Source organism: Hippocampus comes, unplaced genomic scaffold (assembly GCF_001891065.2).
Source record: "Hippocampus comes isolate QL1 unplaced genomic scaffold, H_comes_QL1_v1.1 scaffold158, whole genome shotgun sequence".
NCBI classification, from domain to species: domain Eukaryota; kingdom Metazoa; phylum Chordata; class Actinopteri; order Syngnathiformes; family Syngnathidae; genus Hippocampus; species Hippocampus comes.
Window position 1 is genome coordinate 1,428,452 of NW_017805548.1, and position 19,835 is coordinate 1,448,286.

At 40.2% G+C, this 19,835-nt stretch overlaps 1 protein-coding gene across 1 annotated transcript in view; it reads left to right on the forward strand.

Moving 5' to 3' along the window:
• The window catches only part of sorcs3a (sortilin related VPS10 domain containing receptor 3a), a 222,662-nt gene that overhangs the window by 139,779 nt on the left and 63,048 nt on the right, over positions 1–19,835 (forward strand). The window contains exons 8-9 of the mRNA XM_019879676.1: positions 2,943–3,032; positions 6,094–6,273. Coding sequence (XP_019735235.1) covers positions 2,943–3,032; positions 6,094–6,273 — 270 coding nt within the window. The remainder of the gene's footprint in view (positions 1–2,942; positions 3,033–6,093; positions 6,274–19,835) is intronic.

Below are 19,835 nucleotides of genomic sequence, written 5' to 3' on the forward strand. Positions count from 1 at the left end.
AGTGAAGAGCATCTATGGCAAAAGAGCAGCAGTTCGCCACAATGCAAGTAAATAATAGTTTTTGTTTTTTCTTCATTCAGTAAACTATCGACTGCAACAATTCGGGGTGAACAGTATTCTACATACATTTAATAAAATAAATGAAAATAAAAGAATCGGGAAGTACAAAACACTGTTGTTTATAACAGCTTTTGCTCGTCCGTCATGTATTCCTGCACAGACAGTCCGCATAGGTGAAAGATTTTTTTAGGTGCACGTTGCAAACAATGTTGGCATGTGTTAAAGCTGCGTGGTTGCTGAAATGACGTAATGGGTCAGTGCAGACTCAGCCGATGCATCAAGCATCGATCTTAAAAAGAACTCACGGTAAAAAAAAAAAAAAAAAAAAAAAAAAAAAAGGTCATTTTTCATGAGACGTGGATTCCACAGAGCTCCCTTTTGGAAATATGTCACTCTTTGAATGCAAGATTAGCTTGCATCGTGTACTTGGAAGTTATACTAATCGTTGCCAGTGCCGTGTGCACTGCTCATTTTGAAGGAGCATAGTGTATTGACAGTCTGTTCTTTGTCAATCCAATAACATGTAATCAGAATTCTCGGCTCATGACTGAACACGTTTGGAGCTGTTGCATCAGTAAGAAAGCGAGTGAGTGCTTGTAATGCATGAGTCACGACCAACATGGATCAAATTAACAAATGATTTAAAGTCTAACTCATGGCGCTTTTATACTGAGCGTAATTGGCGCGTTCAAATGCTAAGCCCCTATCAGCCTGGAAAAATGCTCCTCCCCGGTGAAAACATTTGCTGGCGCTGAGGCTGAATTCTTTTCACTAATTTATAGGATGTGTCAACTTCACTGGTCGGCATAATGTCTGGACACATTATGGCCGTTGGGCAGTCTATGAGCCTATATAGGCTGGGTGTAACTCCACCCCATGCATGTCAGAACGAATCAAATGCCGAATAAAAGCATACTGTAGTCGGGTTTTTGCTTGCGCTTATGTGGCCTTTCAAAAGCCAAATACTGCCAATATTCGGCTTTTCAAAGGGTAAGTGACTGCATCGAAAACGTAGTCACTCACCCTTAACAACACAAAGTATTTCAACAGACTATTGTATAATGTGCTAAAATGTATATATTTTATTACCGTATTTTCCGGTCTATTAAGTCACAGTTTTTTTCATAGTTTGGCCGGTGGTGTGATTTATACTCTGGAGCGACTTATGTGTGAAATTATTAACACATGATTATGTCATTTCACATGTTATTTTCACATTAAACCACAAGAAGGCGCTCTCGGCCTGTGTTGATAAATCAACGATCAGTCTGACGTAAGCGACGTAGAACAGGAAGCGGTGCATTGTCTACCTCCCGAGTTGGGGGAGTTGTTTACAAGTGACACCGAGGATGAAGATTTCATTGGATTTCGTGATTTGGAGTGAAACTGATAGTTTGGTAAACTTGTTAGCATGTTCTTTATGCTAGAGTTATCTGAATAACTCTTAATATGTTATACGTCGTTACTGACATTACCATGCATGTCAGTCATGTAACGTTAGTATACCGTACACTATGTTTTTTCCTTCTTAATTATGCGTTTTTTGGCTGGTGCGACTTATAATCGGAAGCGACGTATTATCTGAAAAATACGGTATATGCAGTGATAATTTTGCAGTTTAAGCCCTGCGAGTCCCAGGGACTCGATGATCAGAAAAGTACGAGTCCCATTATGCATTTAGAGAATCCCAAATTTCGAAATCTGAAATGGTCTACTTATTCAATTGCATATGATAATAACACAAACAACAACAACATACATTGATAATTGGTTTATTTCTTATAAACAAATGCTGCAAAAATTTTAATAATTCGGGCATACAAGATTTGCTGAGAAATAGGTTCTTATTTCATCCCATGGTTCAGTCTTTGAGTTCATAAATTCTCCTCTCTTTACTCTGCTTCCAATGATACAACGCTTTCTGAAAGTCAATTTATCATCGCAAAAAACTATCCAACTTTAGCTGCTTCCTCTGTGATATCTCCGCAATAAACTTTAGCAACACTTGTTTTAACGTTACACAACTTGGCAACCGCCTGCTTCCCGTGAGGTGAAGGTCGATCTCGCCAATCTTGTCTCGCGAGAACGGAAATCTTGTCACACAAAATTACTTAATGCGAGATGAAAACAACAATGGCGGCGATGATTAAACTGCGATCGTTGCTGGAAAAAAAGATTTACCATAGTGTTTTTTGTTTTGACTGAGAAATTTCCTTCCGTCCCAAAAACGCACATTATTTGAAACTGTGCGTCCCGCGGGAAAATTATGCGTCTAGGACACGGGACGCAGAGGTAACGAGATGGCTGTATATGTTGTTTCAATAAAAGTTACTGACAAAGTCCAATAGTCTTAATGCAAAAAACTAATTTACAGAGTACTTTTATGTATTTAAAATCTAAAACCTGGTCGGTACCGACATTAACACAAGAGGAAGTTTAAGTCTTTCGGAGAGCGTGTGAAGGGGGGCGGGGGTAGGGGGTACAAAAAGTATTGCATGCACAAAATAAATGTTTCAGATAAATGAACTGTACACAGTACAGAATGCAATATAAAATATAGATATAAGCATATATGCAACTGCAAATATGCTGCATAAGGTGGCTGTGCTATTTACAATGGGTGGATGGGGTGAGTCCAGGTTTTCACATGTGAATTTTGTCCTTGCAAGCCACGTTTACACGTTTGTGTATTTTTGTGCACTGTCAATTTGAAATCATGTCTTATGTTTGAATAAAGGGATAGATTTTCTTACTGATTCAATGATTCATCAAAAAAATAGACTGATGAATCGATTATGAAAAGAATCGTTTGTTTCAGGCCTCACATTCAGCAAAATGACAAAAATGATTTATTTGTGTAACTGAGAATTATGTTTTTATAGGTACCGACTACGGGAAGAGCCACTTATTATGTTTCCTACAAGAGAGACGTTTTCATCCAAATTAAACTTCCAAAATATTCCTTGCCCAAGGTAGGTTTTTTTTTTGGTCACTTTGTGATGGTTCAGTCACGTTCATTGTGTCTGTCAATACATACCTAGAGTTGCTTGAAAATGTATGAGAATCCTTTGGGGTACCCTGGAGTTCTGCACAAACTGGTCATAAAGTATGAGCTGATCACCATCTAAATCACAGCGCCAGACAAACAGCTTGTTTAAAACAATATCAATATGTGAGATACGAGTGCACTTCAGATACATCATCGCTAAATGGTGGCCCCAATTCCAATGAAGTTGGGAAAATGTAAATAAAAACAGATTAAAATTATTTTCAAATTGTACTGAAACTATTTTGAATTGAACACACTGATATTTAATATATATACGTACAGCACATTTGACAATAAAGTTGTATTCAATTCAATTAAACTGATGAACATGACTGTCTTTTTCTTTTAAATACTCATCTTGAACTCGATACATGCAACAGGGTGAATTAAAGCTGGCACAGGCGGAACAAAAGTCTGGAAAAGTTGTGGAATGCCCAAAAAATACCTGTTTAGATCATTACACAGTCAAACAGGATGATGGCGAGTAAAACAGCAGCACCCCTGAGAGTCTCAGTTGTTCACAAGTAACTACTCCATGTTCACCACTTTGTGAGCAGCTGCGTGAGCAAATAGTCCAACAGTTTAAGAGCAATATTTCTCGACGTGTAATTGCAAGGAATTTAGGGATTACGCCATCTATGGTCTATAATATCATCAAAAGCTTAAAAAAATGAAAAACTATGACAACGTACACTGTTGAGCAACTTACTTACGTTAAGCAAGAATGGGAAATAATTCACCATCAAAGTGTCAACAATAAGTGTCCTCAGTTACCAAACTCCCATTGAGTGTTGTTAAAAGGAGGCGATGCAATAGTGTGAAATACTGTACAGTATGTCACAGCTTTAAATTCAGCATTCCATCATCTGAGATATAAATCAATTGAATTTCAAGTTCAGTCACAGAATGAACTGACCTCGGAAATCCAGGTACCACTCTATATGCTTTGAGGTTTTTATTACACATCTGAAGAACGATTGTTGTGAAGTGGTCTGTGTGTGTGTGTGATGTTGTGAAGAATTGTTAACTTGCAAGAGGCTGGAAAGGGTCATAACAATCTCTAAATTCCGTGAACTTCATGAGTCTAGGATTATACAGAATGTCTATAAATGTAGAAAATTCAGTACTCTCGCTACTTGACTTGGAGTGGCCGCAACAGTACAGCGCAGGATGCTGAATAAGTGAATAAAAATCCAAAAGTGTCAGCCAAAGCTTTACAGAAATCTCTGGCACATGCCACAACATCTCGGTTGACTAGCTATGAATAAGTAAACAAGAATGGTTGTCATTGGAGCACACCATGGCGCATGCCAATGCTATCCACAAAAACAAACAAACAAGCATTGCTACAGGTTTGAAGTTTGCAAAAAAGCACCTGGATATTCTCAACACAGCTTGATTTATAGAGCATTTTAAAAACAGCCACAGCTGCATCCAAAGTGCTGTACATAAAGTAAAAATCAAACATCTAAAAACAAAGACAGTTAATACAAAAAAGCCCCCAAAAACTCATAACATAAAAACAGTAAACACAATAAAACCCCAAAACAATGCCAAGTCTGCCACCGAGTCGAAAGCCAAAGAATAAAAATGTGTTTTAAGATGGACGAGCAAGGGGCTTGACTAACATTTAACGGGAGCCATTCCAAATCGAGTGCCTGGCAATGGAAAAAGCTTGATGAACTCTGAGCTGAGATTTTCTCCGGGTACTCCAGTTTCTTCCCACATTCCAAAAACACGCGTGGCACGTCAATGGGACACTCTTTAAGTTGTCCCTAGTTGGGTTCTTATGGTTGTGCATGGTGTGCAAATTTGAGATTCACTATATAAAATGAGGCTCAAAAACTGAAAAATAAAGCCCTCTTCCCAGTTGTTGGATGCTGTGAAAACACGCCCCACTCGAACCTCGCCTATCAGCTAAATATGTTACTATGGCTCACACAATATCTGCAGTATGAGCCACAGGCTGCAAATTGTGTGATACTATCTTTGATAATAAATTGTGCTGTGTTGTGTGGACCCACGCACAACAACACAAGCGGGACATTGACATATGTGATGACCCCACTGCCAGTCTGCTCATGAGCTTGGTAGCTCATTAGATTGTGGACTAGTGATTATAATAAACAGTTTCCCTTACGTGTCTCTGTTGTGTTTAACCACACACGGCGCAGGGAGTGAAGCTGTGGCAAATTGGACAGCCCCAACACTCGCTGTCTAATTCACCCCAGCCTGACTGTGTGTCTCGCGAGGGTCCACACAACCAAGAAACAGTAGGACGAATAACACAAAACACATTATACTGCAATTTGCATCTGTATATTGTACCGGAAATAGTGGGAGTTTCAGAGGTAAAAGTAAAATCAAAACACAGTACACCAACCCACGGTAATCATTGGAAATTACTTTTAATGTCCGCAATTTACTGTTAGCACAACAGGAAACACCAAACAGCCATGGGGACGGGCAAACAGAAAGTAGCAATGGCCAAGGGAGAATTCATAGTCGGGAACAGAAAGCTGAGGGTGATTACCAGAAAAACGGCGAGTTACAAGGGCCATAGGAAAGCAGGGTCGACAACAGGAGATCAATCCAAAGGAGGGTGTTGGAGAATCTTGCACGGATATTACCCAACTTACCCAACGTAAAAGACAAAGGGGGTTGTGGGTGTCGTATGGTGAACGTCACACTACAAAAGTTCATCGGCTAAAATGACATTCATGAAGGGTGTCTCCAATGCGAATTTCAAATATGGTAATGTGCATTTTTTACCGGTTCTCTTTGCAAGTAATACTTCTTGTATCAGCAAGTGACATACAGCACAAGAAACAGTATCCGGTGCAATTTGTCATTGTCTATATTCTGTCTATATTCATAGCACATCATTGATCTTATGACCACTTCCACAGGGTCATCCTGCTCTAATCGCACCGCTCTAAGACTCCGGTCATAACTCCTTTTAATCTCTCCCTGCTCCCTGTTAGGATTTACACATTGTCAGCACAGATGAAAAGCAGGTATTTGCCGCAGTCCAAGAGTGGAACCAGAATGACACCTATAACCTCTACCTGTCTGACACGAGAGGCATCTACTTCACCTTGGCCATGGAAAACGTCAAAACCACTAAAGGCATAGGAGGGAACCAGATGCTGGATTTGTATGAGGTACGCTCCTAATGAAATTGGCCATAAATGCAAGGAAACCTCTCACGATTTAATTAATGGGAAGTCGCAGGGACTATTATTATCTCACTGCAATTTGGGAGCGACCATAAATCATCTGCACATTACCATGAAAATTACTGGAAAGGGTACACAACTGCAATTTGTAATGCAAGCATTTACTTTTGCTGAAATATATCTATACTGAGACACACTGTTAAATAATCGTTTAATAGGACCCACCGATTATATACATCCGCATTTGCTTAGTGATCAATGTCGGTGAGTAAATATATGGTTTGTGTTTGAACTAACGGATGGCTTTCCCACAATTCTAAATTCCAATATATACCGTTCCTGCCTCAGTCCATGATACCTCGATCATGGACCCTTTGGTTTTGTTGATTACTCTGGTTGAAGTAATCAATACCAGACACACAAAAATATTAAAAAAAAACGCATTTAATAGAGGAAAACTATAGTTTAACACAGAAAACAATGTAAAATAAAAGTCATACTTACATACGACAGGTTCTCACTTAAATTCGATTCGGTTTCTTGTCTTCTTGATCAAAAGGGCGATTTGGGAGCTTTCAATGTATCTGTGGTGGCATATTGAACCGTCACACTTCGTTAATAAGCACACGAAAATGTTTTGAAATGCATCTGATCAGTGTGTGGGGTTTTCCTCACTGTCACTTATGACACTATTCACACACAGACACACACACACACACACACACACACACACACACACACACACACACACACGCTGCCAGGAACGACGTGAAAATAAACATGCGCCAAGGTATTGATGTCCATATATTACTTGGTAAGGTAGTTAACCTTCTTTCCGCAGTGGCGGCATTTTACCGTCATGTAGAGCTTGAACAATTGTTGCTGTGTTTAAAATGACTTCTTCCTGACAGCATACACGTAAATAAGCGGGTTCTCGAGGCAGGAAAAATGCCTCGAGCATTTTTTTTCAACCGATGTACTTTAATATCTCAAGTTCAAACACTTGATCTTTGCAAAATATGAGCCCAAAGTAGGTACATTATAAATATATTATAAGGGCCAAAAATGATTCATGATGTATTTTATTTACCGTATTTTCCGCACTATAGGGCGCACCAAAAAGTCTTCCATTTTCTTAAAAGCTCACCGAGCGCCTTAAAATCCGGTGCGCCTTGTGTATGGTCATTACGGTAATATGTCGACCCCAAGATGGCTCCTTGCTGGAGACATGCTTACACTGTAATAACTTGCTGTTGGTTCAGTGAACTGTGTCGCTGCTTTATTAAATAAGTTTTTGTTGCGGCTCCGAAAAGAAGGAGAGCTGTGGTGTTGTTTTTTTAAAAACAGTCTCAACAAATGCAGGTACGTCTTTGTCCGTCTCCGTGCCTTCTCTTCTTCAGTTCGACTCGAGAGGCGTTCAAGACCGCCTCCGAAAAACGGAAACTAACGATTACTTCAATGAAATTACGAAAATTGAAAATAATACATCAAAACTGAAAAGTAAGCGAGGATATCCCAAAATAAATTCTATAGTCCCCCCTACAGAATTCATCTTGTGATTTCATCATTTATGAATACACAACAAAGGAATAAATAACTACGACTGACATCTAATCGTTCTGTTGGATCTATGGTCAAGGAAATGCCAATGCGTTTTTCGGAGGCGGTCATGAACGCCTCTCGAGTTGAACGGAAGAAAAGAAGGCACGGAAACGGACGAAGACGCACCTGTATTTGTTGAAAAAAGGAAAGGTGTGGTTTTATATATTTTTATAAATGCAGACTTTATTAATGTTTTTCAGTCTCAACAAATACAGGTAGTGTACGTCTTTGTCCGTCTCCGTGCCTTCTCTTCTTCTCGAGAGCCGTTCATCGCCGCCTCCGAAAAACGTAAATTAATGATTACTTCAATGAAACTACGAAGAAAATCAAGCGAGGAAATCACAAAATAAATTCTGTAGGGGGGATATAGAATTTACTTTGTGATTTCCTCGCTTGATGCATTATTTTCAGATTTCGTTATTTTCATTTAAGTGCAGTAATAGTTAATTTACATTTTTCAGTGGCGGTCATGAACGCGTCTCGAGTTCAACGGACGCCTCTCGAGTTGAATGGAAGGAGCATAGCACCATCTAGTGGAGGCATTGTAGATTGTGCCAATGTATGAAAAAAAATGACAAAATAGCCATTCATTGAAGGTGTGCCTCATAATACAGTGCGCCTTTTAGTGCAGAAAATACGGTAGGTATAGTTTTTTTTTTACCTTGTTTTCATAATACAATTTTTGTATTATTGTGTTAGTTAAGCGTTCTATCACTGGCAGGTGGAATCCTCTTCCCTCCAAATTCATTACTTTTCAGGAGACCCCAAAAATATGACGCTTAGATGGGCCAATAACGTGTACAAATAACACCCACACATGCGGACTGACCAATATTTTATTATAGAATTGTGAAAAAATGTTTTGAAATTTTTCAAATTGTGACAGAAATGTTCTGCCCAGCACAACCTACAAATGAGAATGATAATTTGCAATGATAAAGTGATGACTTTTGGTGTATTGAGGAATTAAGGGTGTGTACATTTTAGCAATATTTTTTTCAAAATATTTTATCTTTTTTGAACATGTACAATCTGAAATTTTGAACTTGAAATTTTACTTTTATGGTAGTTTTTTTTTTTGTTTGGCTGTTCTATTCATGTCATCTTCACACATGTTCAAAATAAATAATTTATTCAGTCATTGTTATCTATACATAAGTAGCTATGACGTCATATCTACATCTGCTTATAATCAATACAGTCATAGCAAATTAAATTCATTCAATTCAAAAACGTGTTGGCCTTTATCATTCTAAAATATCAGAAAGAACTAAACAAACTGCTGATTTGTACAATTGTGCTCATAAGTTTACATACTCTTGCAGAATTTTGAAAATATATTTTTTTAATTAGACGTAAGTCAACAAGGACCATCTCATAATTTTCTTTGTTTGGTTGAATGACTGCGTTTTTATGAAATCCTTAATACTTTAATTTGAATCCTGTTAAAAATAAAATCAATTTATTGAGCCGGATCCTGCATGTGGGATTCCCTTCTTGTGTGGAGTCTGCATGTTCTCCCCTAGCCTGTGGGGGTTTTCTCCGATACTCTGGTTTCCTCCCACCTTCCAAAAACATGCATAGTAGGTTAATGGGAAAACTTGAAATTGTCCTTGAGGAGAGCGGCATTTGTTCCAGATTTTCTCTTCCTTTATTGGTCATTTTCTGAACTTTTTTCCGTTTTTTGGTCTTCAATACAAATTACACGCTAAGCCTCTTTCTCTTTCCAATGCTTTGTCTTTCTGTTTGATCTGCATGCATCTCAGACAATTACTGCCTGGGATGCAGACTTGATTGCCTCAAATCATTAGCTTTTGGCTAACGCCAGACCTGTCAGTTTTGCTTCAACTGTGAATGCCTGAGTACTGAGTCACTGCAGTCTACGAATCGATGCCGCATCTGCAATTGTCTCGGAACTCTTTCTTGTTTTCAATATGTTTCGCAATTACGTGACCTGGGAATTTTGAAAATATTCGTAACAATTTGAATTACAGGCATATAAAGTTCAGTGATTTCCCTTCCAAAATATGGCCAATTCGGTACGGTTCAATAGCTCTGCTCAGTCGGCTCAGGTGCTGTGGTCTCTGGTCCTGTTCCCTCGACTTCCATGCCACACACGGTGGCTCTCTGCTGTGAATGGGTGGCTTTTACAATGGGAGCTGCATGTAGCTGCTTAGGTATTCAGTGTCCTAGCGTGCTAGTAGGCTACCTTGTTCTTGTCCGCCATTCTCTTAGAGTGTCCAAACCCCACCATTTCAGTCAGTTGGCCTCGCCAGTGTCACTCTGTGCGGTAGTGGGTAAGATTCTGCTTCTGGATGCTGTGGCTCTTTCGGTGCTCCTTCTCCTCTGTTCGTGCCCACCACTCTCATCGCGAGAGACTATATACAGTAATTAGGCGTATCCATTATTCCAGTGCCATCGCACATTGTTACCCCGCAGCCAAGGTTATGGACATTAATATTATTCCTGTTTTACTGGATTCCCATCCTCCATCCGTTCACAGGGGAACTTAAGAGACAGTACGCCGAATCTCCAAGCAGGTGAGGAGACTTTCATTCTCATTTTGCATCGTTAAAAACACATGGTCGATCACCCTTTTATCAGCGGCCCTCTCCTGGCCTTATCTTGCAGCATGAAATGTTTCATTATGCTGGTCGACAAACACTTGGCTGGCACGCATTTGCGGTCATCTTGACCTCTTTATTGATCATTTTAATCTCCTCTGGAATCACTCTTCTTTAGTCTTTATTTATTCAGTTCCTCTAAACTCTCGCTGCAGGTCCGTTTGAGCTGATAACATGCAGTACACAGTCTCTCTGCTCATGTCTGCATTACGTATCTGTTCTACTTCAAATATATCGTCTCATTAATTACACAGAGGCTATCACCTACATTTTGCAATGATACCTCGGTAGCTCATGCCCATTTACAGCAACAATCAACCCACAGGCCATCAGATTAATTAAATCCTGATATCCTCCTCACTCATGAGCAGATGCATATTCCTGTCATAATCGCCAATAGAAAGGAGTACAAATGACAACAGTGTATAAATATTACCCAACATAACTACCTTCGAACCTTGCCACAAAATCACAGTATTTGGAAAAGAACCTGAAAACAGAGATCACCCTTAATATGGCACTTTTAAACGTACTATTATTGTCAAATATGTTTTTTTATTGCAAATGATCTGAAATTGTGGTCGTGTCTCCAGATTTGTGGTGACACGACTGGTGAAGCGAGGGGCGGAGCTGTCAACTGATTATAACCTGGTGGTGTGCCGGCTCTGATGGCGGGGGACGGGTCGGGGGGGGGGGGTGTCGGGCCAACCTGGTGGACCCAAATGTATTGTGACTGTTTGCTGGGAATGTCTGGTAGAATCCTCTGTCAGAAAGAGTGAACTCCAGCCCCAATGCCTGCGGACAAACGACTTTAGGACAGCTTTGAGGAAATTCTTGCTCACCATGCAGCATCTTAGGAGTGGGACGCAGTGCAACATTAACACTGTGTTTAGTGGAGATGGCGCTCTGCTGACCTCAATTCGGGACATTGTGAATCAGTGGGGAGAATACTTGGAAAATTTCCTGAATACCACCAACATGCCTGGAAGTTACAGAGTTCTTAAAGGACCCTGGATTTTGTGAGGTTGTCCTGGTTAATGGAATATTCATAAATAGTCATTGCAAATCTGAGGGTATGGAGACTGACTCGTTATATCTGGAAAAAAAACATCTTGGAAACTTTTACATGTTTTAGAGAACATCTAAGAGAAAAAAAAAAAGGTAACGTGATCCAAAGGACAATTTCAAAGTCAGATTATTGGTTAAAAAGCCAATTTACTAAAATACATGGGTTCTTTGTTGAATTCCCTTCCCAACGAAGATTGATCCAGTAGTTCTTCAGATATAAGGTTTCAAAGAAAGGTAGCCACACCTTTTTTTGACAAAGTATTTAAAACTCCTGTTCCTTATTAGTCAAAATTTTGTGCTGTGCCCTCACGATCAACAAATACAGCAAATTTTATTCAGAATCAAAATCATCTTTATTGGTCAAGTATGTAAAACCAGTGCTGTCAATAGATAAAAAAATTGTCAGATTAATTAATTATGATCTGTAATTAATTGATTTAATTAACCTATATTTTAATCTCATCAAAAAAATGGTGAGAAAACCCCTATTTTCATTTAAAATCCATTACATTATTGAGGCGGATGAAAAGACTGACATCACAAAAAAAAGCGGCATTATAAAGTATTTTATTGTTTTTAAACAGACTTGAACAGATGCAGTCCTAGCCATTTACTTTCTGCTGTACAGTATTTGAGACTAGTCCTAAATCCTACCTACAACATTTAGTTTCGACCACTAGGGGGCATATCACTGTTTTTGTTTTTTGTAAATCTCCAAATAATTACAAAGTAAAAATAAAATTAGCACGTTAGAACATCAGATCCATAAAAAAATGCTTAGTTTAACATATCAAAAACAGTAAGAACCCTTTTCGGAGCAATACAAGTCCTGAACATTGAACTTGCTTCAGATAATAAAGAATAAAACAGACCCTTAAATCAAAGTGCTGTAAATTAGCACTTCAGAAATAACACTGTTCATCATTACAAAATAAAGGTCTGAAATAAACGTTAATCATTTCTCATAGGCTACAGAGGACACAGAAGTTATTCTGACTTCATGCCTCATACGCCGGGTGTTCTCCTCGAGTTTAGTTTGGCGAAGAGCTTTGCTATGGCTCGCTCTATTGCTAACGCTTTCGGTGCTAACGTTAGCTGTGGCTGCACTCGCGACTGGGTGCTTTGCATTGATGTGGTAGGCTAAACTTGAGCTGCTTCGGTGCTAAGCAAACTCCTTCTCACAAATTAGGCACAACACTCTACCTTTATCATTAGTGCCTTCTGGGCGTTTTTGGAATGTACATTTTCCATTCATTGGGATGAGAACTCTCACATGCTCCTCCATTTTCAGCGCTGCTCTCCTCACCGCTGCTTTGCTGGTCCTCCCAACTCCAATGGGAGCCAATCAGTTTATGCTAAACAAGCCCAAACATAATGACAGCCAATCAATGTCCGCTTCAGGCTGTGACTGACCATTGTTTCCCCACCCTATACAACTCGAACACAGGAAACCAACACATAGAAAGGGATATTATAAAAAGGCAACCCACCCACAGAAACAATGAAGTTAGAGATGAAAATTTTGATTAAAACAATTAAAAAAACATAACACACTAAATATGACTGTATTTAATTATTCGTAATTAACACGATAATTTGACACCTCTGCGTAAAACACAAGAAATTTGTCTCCGGTAGTATAGGCTGTACTAGTTTTGCAATAACAAGCAATGAAGATAAACGAAGACATGACATAAATATAGAGAGAGGTTCCGTAATGTAAGGTTACCATTGTGCAGTAGTCTCACTGAGTGACAGCGGTGCGACAATGTGCAGAGTCATCGAGAGATAGAGTGATCAGTGATGCAATACAATACCATGTCAGTTGTACAGATAGTGCAGATAATCGTTGCACTATTTATTAAGTGACCAGTAGCAGTAATTGTAGTACAACTTTAGGTGTGCAACTATACAGAAATTCCTTGAGTGCTTTAAAATATCTGGTGCTGTGGAATATTGATCACCGACAAAAGTATGTAGAGAGCTGGAGCCACAATGATCAGTGCGGTAATACACAAGGGTGAGCACAAAAATAAATACTGTAAATACATTTTTTTTAAATTAGCCTAGATAAATCCACTGCGTGATTTGGCATGGGATGACCCAAAAAGGACGACATCATTGGAACATTGCTTTAGAAAATACTTCTTGCCATCTGAGAACCCACTATTATACAAATACAAAATACAACAAACAAACAAACACATTTAGGCCATATTTTGTTTTATTTGCCGCCGTTTGTTTGTCCGCCAGGGGGTTTGTTTCATTAGCTACACTCCGTTCATGTCACAGTCAACAGAGTTCAATGATTCAAGAATAGTTGGTTTCCCCACAAACATGAAGACTTTTGTTCATAAATATTGAACACTTAATATTTGAGATTGTCACCCCCGATCCATTTTGCACCCTGTTATCTGGAAAAATACACACCTCAGGCCAAAGGGTAAACTTGTAGGACAATTTTATAAGACATAAGATCGTCAGGCATTTGATGTCCTTGCTCAGGAAAGGGAAAAAGTAAGTCAAAAAGAGCATGAAGACAGCCAACTTTTTCTCAATCCATCAATTCGGAAGGTTTGCTATCTCTGAGGCCATTAGAGACAGCAAAGCGGTATGCCGTCTCTAATCCTGACATTTCGAACAGCCGCAAAAGGAACCTCTGGAGTGCATTGTAGTCACCCTAACGTTAAAAAGCCTTCGGGAGCACCATTGCTAGCTGTCATTGAGGCTTCCAGCATCGATGAATACATGGACATATTTTGTCTAGTTCAGTGTATTTATCAGTGATGTGTTCCTCGAGCCGGTCCTTGGCCTCGAGGACCGGCTCGAGGACCGAAGGTCGGTCCTTGGTCCTTGGCCTTGGCCTCGGGAGTCAAGTCCTTGGCCTTGGCCTTGGCCTCGGGTTGCCGGTCCTTGGACACAACACTGGTATTTATCCTCAGTTGTAAATTGGCTTCGATGTGCTGAAAGTACAAGCGTGAGCTGTGTTGCAAAACGTCGGGCAACATGACCATCACACCCATAACTGCCGCTTTGTCAACATTTGAGCGGAGAGAGCACTACCGGTAGTTGTCGTTGGACATTGAACATTCTCGGGTCAGGTCAATCAATCAATCAATCTCACTCACACACACACACACACACACATAAGGGGCACTTCGGAGCATAAGGCACACCTTCAATGGATGGCCTATTTCAAAACTGTTTTCATATATTTGGCACACCGCTTATGAGGTGCATAGAATAGAAGCTACAATAATGGCTGCGGGTGTGTTATGCATCCACTAGATAGAGCTAAGCTCAAGGGAATACAATACAGTCATCTCGTTACCTCTGCGTCCCGCGTCCAAGACGCATAATTTTCCCGCGGGACGCACAGTTCCAAACAATGTGCGTTTTTGGGGCGCAAGGAAATTTATCAGTCAAAACAAAAAAAAAAACACTACGGTACATCTTTTTTTCCAGCAATGCAGTGTCGCAGTTTGACAATCGCCGCCATTGTTGTTTTGATCTCGCGTTAAGTAATCTCGGGTGACGAGATTTCTGTTCTCGCAAGACGAGATTGGCGAGATCGGCCTTCAACCTTGCGGAAAGCATACGATTGCCATTTGCCAAGTTGTGTAACGTTAAAACAAGCGTTGCGAACATGTATTGCGAAAGTTTGTTGCGGAGATATCACAGAGGAAGCAGCTAAAGTTGGATAGTTTTTTGCGATAATAAGTTGACTTTGAGAAATTCTTGCATCATTGGAAGCAGAGTAAAGAGAAGAGAATTTATGAACTCAAAAGATTGAACCATGGGATGAAATGAGAACCTATTTCTCAGCGAATCTTGTATACTTGAATTAATTAAATTTTTGCAGCATTTGTTGATAAGAAATAAACCTATTATCAATGTATATTGTTGTTTGTTTTATTGTCATTTGCAATGAATAAATAGACCATTTCAGAATTCAAACTTTGGGACTCTCTAAATGCCTAATGGGACTCAAACTTTTCTGATAAGCGAGTCCCTCGGACCTGCTGGGGTTAAACTGTAAATTTATCACTGCAATACAATACAGCATTTGTTTAGTACTTTAACAACCGCTGCAGCTGTAACAGGGCACTTTACAGAACATTTAAAATACCACGTCCAAGAAATCAAAATATTGATCCATTTATAAGGAATCTCAGATTATAAGATGCACTGTCGGCATTTGAGAAAATGTAATGCTTTAAGGTACCATATTTTCCGCACTAAAAGGCACACCTAAAAGCCTTACATTTTCTTAAAAGCTCACAGCGCGCCTTAAAATCCGATGCGCCTTGTGGATGGTCATTACGGTAATATTTCGACCCCAAAATGGCTCCTTGCTCAAGACATGCTGACAACGCAGAGTTCAAACTTAAGGCGATCGGTTACGCAGTTGAACACGGAAATAGAGCAGCGGCAAGAGAGTTCAACGTTAACGAGTCAATGTTATAACTTACTTTTGGTTAAGTGAACTGTGTTGCTGCTTTATTAAATCAGTTTTACTGACATCTGATCGTTCGTCCCTTGAGCGTAGCTCCATCTAGTGGAGGCATTGTACAGTGATGAAAGTCCTCTGGTTTTCCCGGAATTCCGGATTCTCAAATTTTCACGAAAATTCCTACGGAAGATTGAGGAAAAATTGCCTAAAATTAATCCGGATATTAGCTGACAACGTTGAATGAACACGCGTTTGAGTTCGTTGTTTTGCTTTCATGAGCGTAGTCATGTTGAGGCACCAACACTAGTAACACTAAAGAGAGTTTTGTCTCGCTATAAAGACACTTGCTAAACCCCAGTGGAACGAATTAAAGATGCCGTGGACAAGACAGTTGTTGTCGAAAAAAATATTGATTTGGACAAAAAGGGAAACACACAGATTAGCAGAAAAACGTGTCCGTCCAACTTCGAGCGTCGTGTTGTCTCGGCTACCTTAGCTTAGCTGTTGTCATAGATCAAAGCTTCTTTGATCTGTGACATCGGTTGCGTCGGCACTGATTGGCTGAAACCAAAAGACGTCCGTGTGCGTACGTGTTCGCGCTGATGCACGCACAGCAGAGAGCAGCGGACTATCGACTGCTGAGGCGCGCTTCGCTCGAGTGGCGTCGCTACAACTGTAACGCCCCTGCCCTCGCATTCTCATGGCCTCGCCATATCTCGGAGATTTCGAAATTTCGGTGAGAACGGAAGCCACAAAGTGTGCACGTGTGCACACAAAAGGCAGATTAATCATTGAATATCGAGTACAGTGATACCTTAGCTCACAAACATAATTGGTTCCCAGAAAGTGTGTGTAAGGCGAAAAGTTCATCTTCCGAACATTTATTTCCCACAAGAAACCATTAAAATGAGAATAATCGGTTCCCAGGTCCCCATAAAACATAATTTTCTACTAAATAAGCCTTAAAACTACACAAAAATATACCTTATTATATGTATAATAAATGTGCTATTGTATTGTAATTAAAGAAATAAACTGTACTGTACAATAAAGTCGTTTTATTTACCTTTGTGATGGTAGTTGATGGCTTGATGGAATGGAATGGGAGTTGGAGGGAGAGAGGGAGTTACTGTTTGAAAGGAGAGTCACCTTCCATAAGGACTGTAGGTAACTCAACCTCCGGTGTGGCTTCTCTTCTTTGCTTCTTCGAAGGAGACTCTTTATCCTTTTTGCTGACTAAAAACCTCTTAATTGACACCTGTTGCTTTCTGAGTTGTAAGGTCTTACGAAACTGAGGCATCATATTATCATTCATCATGTTGATGATTCACATAGCCACAGTCTTTTCTGAATGGTACTGTTCGATAAAAGCCTGCACATCACTCCACTTAGCCAACATGGTCTTCATGCTCTCACTTGATGCTGCAGCCATCTCCTCCTCCTCGTCCTCAGATGACAACTCCTGAATGGCTTCCTTCTGCTTGTCCTCTTGAAGGCGAATCAAATCATCTGTGTTGAGGACCTCATTATGGCCAGCAACAAGCTCCTCGACATCATCTGCATCCACTTGGAATCCCATGTTCTGTCCCACGGAAACAATGTCGTTCACAACAACAGAGTCTAGAGGATCAAATCCTTCAAAATCCCTCTCAAGGATGCATGCGGGCCACAACTTCTTCCATGCTGCTTTCAAGGTTCGAAAGGTAACATCATGCCAAGCCTTTTCTATCAGTTGAACACAATGATACACATTGAAATGGTCCTTCCAATAATCCCTAAGGGATAGGTCGGTGTCATTGGTCACGTGAAAGCACCAAGTAAATAAAGCCTTAGTGTAAAGCTTCTGAAAGCGTGCGATCACTTGCTGGTCCATGGGCTGCAGGAGGGGAGTTGTGTTGGGAGGGAGGAATTTGACCTTGATGAATTCAAGATCACCTTGAAGTTCCTCCTCCAAACTTGGTGGATGCGCTGGGGCATTGTCAAGGAGAAGAAGACACTTGACAGGGAGTCCTTTCTCCTCGAGATATTTCCTCACTGAAGGAGCGAAAACATTATGCATCCAGTCCATAAACAGGAGACGAGTAACCCAAGCTTTGGTGTTGGACTTCCACATTACAGGAAGCTTGGATTTAACCACCTGGTTTTTCTTGAAGGCCCTTGGGTTTTCTGAGTGATAAACCAACATTGGTTTTATCTTACAGTCGCCACTGGCATTGGCGCACATCAGGAGGGTTAGCCTATCTTTCATAGTGTTCAGTTAATTCCGTTTTTCACGGCCCTCTGAATAGGGATCGTCGGTCAGCATGGAAGGATCACTCATTCCGTACTTTTTTGACACATTTATTGGAGCACTTTGCAGCAGAAGTAGTAGTAGTAGTAGTAACAGAAGTAGTATCAGAAATAGTAGCAGAAGCAGGTAATAACCTAAAGCACACATAAATGCAGTAAAAAATGAATATACAGTATCTATCTTTCTGCATCACGATGTAAATATGTATATAATTGACATTAATTAATACTTTTATTTTAACAATACATTTAATAAATACTTTAACCAACCATGATTTCACTATGTATTATTATCGTCATCATGATTCATGATTTTAAAGGTAAGAAACCATACATCACAAGCATATCAAGTCGACTCGAACAAAAGAACTATAAGTCCCAAAGGTCCAACCCGGAAGTGGAGCGCCGGCATGATTAAGCCCAGCTGCAATGCAATTTACGTCGTTTAAATATCAAATTGCAGCCGGACAAACATGACAACTATGCAAAATGAAAATGATCTAACTAAAGAAGACACCACTGTTCTCGCAAAACTTCAGCCCACGCTGTTTAAATTGCCGATTGCGAACGGTAACTGACTATGATTGCATAGCGATGTGGCAAACAAAGCACAATGGACACAATGCAAAGCAGACAAACAAAGCAACCGATCATGATCGAATCTAAAAACCAACTTTACATATTTGGTAAAGAAAAGCACACATAGCTTACCATCGGCCATGCCGACGACGAAGAGAGTGTATTCACTAACGAAACATAATGCGATGCTGCTTTTTAAACGTCGCGCGTACGGCCACCTGTCAGTGGCAGCCCCGCCCCTCTTAAAGCGCCTTGTGAATCCAACACATAGGCTTATGCCCAGGGACGGACTTCTCTTCCTCTCTAATGAAAGTCCGGTTAGGCATCTTTTTCCAAAAAAGGCCGGTTTCATCGGCATTAAACACTTGATGAGGAACGTAGCCTTCTTCTTCCACCATCTTGAGGAATGATTCCTTGTAAGCTTCGGCAGCTTTATCGTCAGAACTGGCTGCCTCGCCATGGCGAATGACACTATGAATCCCTGTACAATGCTTAAACTTCTCGAACCATCCGTGGCTAGTCTTGAAATCATCAATGGATGACGAACTTCCAGGTTGCCTCTTGATGATATCCGAGTGAAGTTGCCGTGCTTTCTCGGCGATAATACCCTCACTCACACTGTCCCCTGCTAGCTGCTTTTCATTTATCCAAATTAACAGAAGTTTTTCAACCTCTTCTATTGCCTGAGACCGTTGCTTAGACAACACAGAAACACCGTTAGCCACACACACACCCTGAATAGCTTCCTTGTTCTTAAGGATGGTAGCAATGGTAGACTTAGCGTACTGGTCCTGGGACGTTAAGTCACACAAACGCACACCTCGTTCGTGTTTTTCAATGATCTCCTTCTTCTGCTCGATCGTAATTTTCTTTAATGTCTTCTTAGGCTTAACACTAGCCTGTGGTGGGGTCTTTTTCGGTCCCATAATAGC